The 2914-nt window shown below is 60.2% G+C and overlaps 1 protein-coding gene across 1 annotated transcript in view; it reads left to right on the top strand.

The window, feature by feature from the left end:
* PLEKHN1 (pleckstrin homology domain containing N1) overlaps positions 1-2914 on the top strand; it is a 27307-nt gene that overhangs the window by 9316 nt on the left and 15077 nt on the right. Inside the window, exons 6-7 of the mRNA XM_015648032.3 lie at positions 2054-2178; positions 2732-2890. Of these exons, the coding sequence (XP_015503518.1) occupies positions 2054-2178; positions 2732-2890 (284 nt within the window). The remainder of the gene's footprint in view (positions 1-2053; positions 2179-2731; positions 2891-2914) is intronic.

The following is a 2914-nucleotide window of genomic DNA, read 5'->3' as shown; positions in this document are numbered from 1 at the left end:
CCACCTCTGCTGGGTCACTGGGAGCAGGGAATGGAGGAGAATTCCTTCTCCCACGTCTCCTGAGGGCAGGGAGTGACCCTGAGGGCCCTGCTCAGGTTCCTGGGATGGGCAGCAGTGCCCAGGGATGAGCTGCCTCTCTCCCTGTGGCACCGCCCTGGAGCAAAGCAGGGATATTGGGGATTGCTGGGACATGCTGGAACAGTTTTATTGCCCTGCTCAGAGGGGAAGGAATCGAGGCACAGAGGGACCAGGAGCCCTTCCCGTGTCCCCACACAGGGTCATGGTGGAAAAGCCTCATCCCATGACTCTGAGGCACCCCAGAGCCACTGGCTTGTGAAATGCTGTGGGAACACAGTTCCCCATTGCTGCACGGCCAGGGCTGGCTCAGCTCCCTGGAAACTGCTGCAGGATCCTGGAAATGCGGGGAAGGAAGGATGCAGAGCCCTCCTGGCACGGGGACAGGGGCTGGCTGTCACCTGCAGGGTGCTGAGGGATTTGGGGAGCACCTGGGCACCCTTTGGTGGCTCCCCTCGGAGGGGTTTGGGTGGGAACAAGCTGCTCCTGGGCTGGAAGGGGCTCTCCTGCCTGCAGCGCTCCTCTGGGAGCGTCCCAAGGAAAGAGGAAGGAGCCCGAGGGGCACTGGGACGTGTCCCTGGGGCCCGGGCGATGGCAGGGGCTGAATTCACAGCTCAGACTTCCCGCAGCAGCTCCTGCCCCAGCCCCAGGCGTGTCCCGGGAGTTTCTTTCCTCATTTTCTCTTCCTTCTGGGCCCTGTTTAGATGTGGCAATGGGTGATGCCCTCGGGGTGAGGGTCATGCCCTGTGATTCCTGCTGCCTTCCATTTGCATTTGTAATTCATGTAACGACCTGATGGCCAGGGGATGCCCAGAGAGCAGCACCAGCTCTCCTGGCTGCTCCACCATCCCTGAATCCTCCTTGTGAGGACAGGGAAACCGAGGGAAGAGGAAACGGGAGAACTGCAGAGCCACGGAAACGTGGATGCCCAGAAAATGCTCGACACCAAATTGCTGTCCTGGGTTTGGAGTCGCTCAGGGAGTCTCTGCCCCAGCACAGCTTTGTTTACCGAGCGTTTCCTGCAGGACAGACGCGCTTCAAAGGCTGAGTGAAAGGTTGTTTATAAATAATGCAGGAGTTAGGGCACTAAAGATACCACAGGAGGGCAAAGTCCCGCGTTTATCCGGCCTTATCTGGGCACTTGCAAGTCCCACAGAAGCAGATCCTCCTGGGCCTGCAGCAAGCAGGGTTTAACACGGGCTGAGTGGTAAATGATTAATGCCAACATGCACTCTGCAGCCTGCCAGGAGTGATTATTGCAGAGGGTGTGGGAGGCTGCGCTCCTGCCCTGGGATGAGTGAGAGCTGGAAACACTAAAATCAACAAGCTGCAGGGCTGTCCCTCCCTCCCAGGGGATGTCTGGAGTCATCCTCAGCTTGGCTGGCACAGGTGGTGTTCAGTGAGGCAATAAACAAACAAACAGTGTCAGGAAGCTGCTGGTGCTCTCCCTGTGCAGAGCCAAGGTGAGACTGGGAGATAAGGCAGGGATTTCTGCTGAGGGAGCAGCACCTTGGGACAGTCCCTGCCCCAGAGAGGCTGCCCACAAACTGCTGGGGGCTTCAAAAGCTGAAATCCAGCTGTGGACATCAGGCTTGGCTTTTGTGCCGTCCTTGGGATTTGTTCTTAGCCCGCTTTGGGGTTAAAAAGCATCCGGTGGTCAGGGCTTGGTGCACCTGAGAAGGGGCTGGAGCAGCCTCGGAAGGCTGATGTGACAGGAGGGTGGCAGGGAGGGCTGGCAGTGGTGGCAGCAGGACAGGAGTGTCCCCAGGAGCCCTTGGTGAGGTGGGCAGAGCGTGGAGGCTCTGCCATGGCTGGAGGGTGGCAGGAAGAGCTGGAGGGAGGTGGCAGGGAGGGCTGGCAGTGGTGGCAGCAGGACAGGGGTGTCCCCTCACCCGTGGAGGGCCGTGCAGTGCCAGCTGTGCCGGCTGGATGCTGCAATCCCTGCCCAGCTCCGCTCACCGCCTCCCTCCCGCCCCAGGACCTCTGCTGAACCCCCTGGTGGTGTTCTGCCCCTCGGAGGCCGAGCTGAAGCAGTGGCTCTACCACCTGGAGAAGCAGATCCAGCTCTGTGGAGGGGGCCTGGCCTTGCCCCTGCTGTCCCAGGTGGGTGTCCCATGGCCTGTCCCACTGCCGGCTCCCAGCTGGGATGGGTTCCCTTGGGGGGCTTTCCTGGGGAAAAAGGGGGCAAAAAGAGCTTGCGAGGGGGGGTCTGAGAGTGCTGGCAGGGGAGGGGGGTGCTGGAAGGAAGAGCTGCCACCCACGGGTGCCACCAGCACCAGCACAACCTCCGTGGGTCGGAGCTCAGCTCTGGCTCAGAGAAGCTCTCACGCTTTTGGGTGCTTGTGCAACCAGCCAGAGCTTGCAAAACATCAGGAGGAGGAGGAAGCTGAAGGCTGGAAAACAGGCCCAGATTGAGGAGATTGTCTCTCCCAGGCTCTGAGGGTGTTCTAATTCCCTTCCCACAACAGAATATCCCTCTTGGAAAGGCATTTCCAGGCGATCCTGGGTGTGATTATCCATTCCCAGCTGGAAAACTGCCCCCTGCCCAGATTTATTTATTCTTTCCTGCTCCTGCCACACCAAAAAAGTGTCCCCAGGTGGGCCAGGCCCTGCTGCAGGCAGGGGAGTGCCCGTGCTCAGGGTGTGCTGTCCCTAGAGCGGCTGGACGCCCAGCACCGGTGACAAGGAGGAGCTGCGCTGGTCCGTGCAGAACCTGCCCGTGCAGGAATGGAGAGGAACCCAGCGGGAATCCCTGGGAGAAATCCTCTGTGTCTCCAAGGTGAAGCTCCAGCACCTGCCCTTCCAGGTAGGACACGGCTCCAGGGATGGATGATGGATG

Source organism: Parus major, chromosome 21, assembly GCF_001522545.3.
Source record: "Parus major isolate Abel chromosome 21, Parus_major1.1, whole genome shotgun sequence".
Classification (NCBI taxonomy): domain Eukaryota; kingdom Metazoa; phylum Chordata; class Aves; order Passeriformes; family Paridae; genus Parus; species Parus major.
The sequence above is the reverse complement of the archived record's forward strand: the minus strand, read 5'-3'. Positions and strand labels throughout refer to the sequence as shown.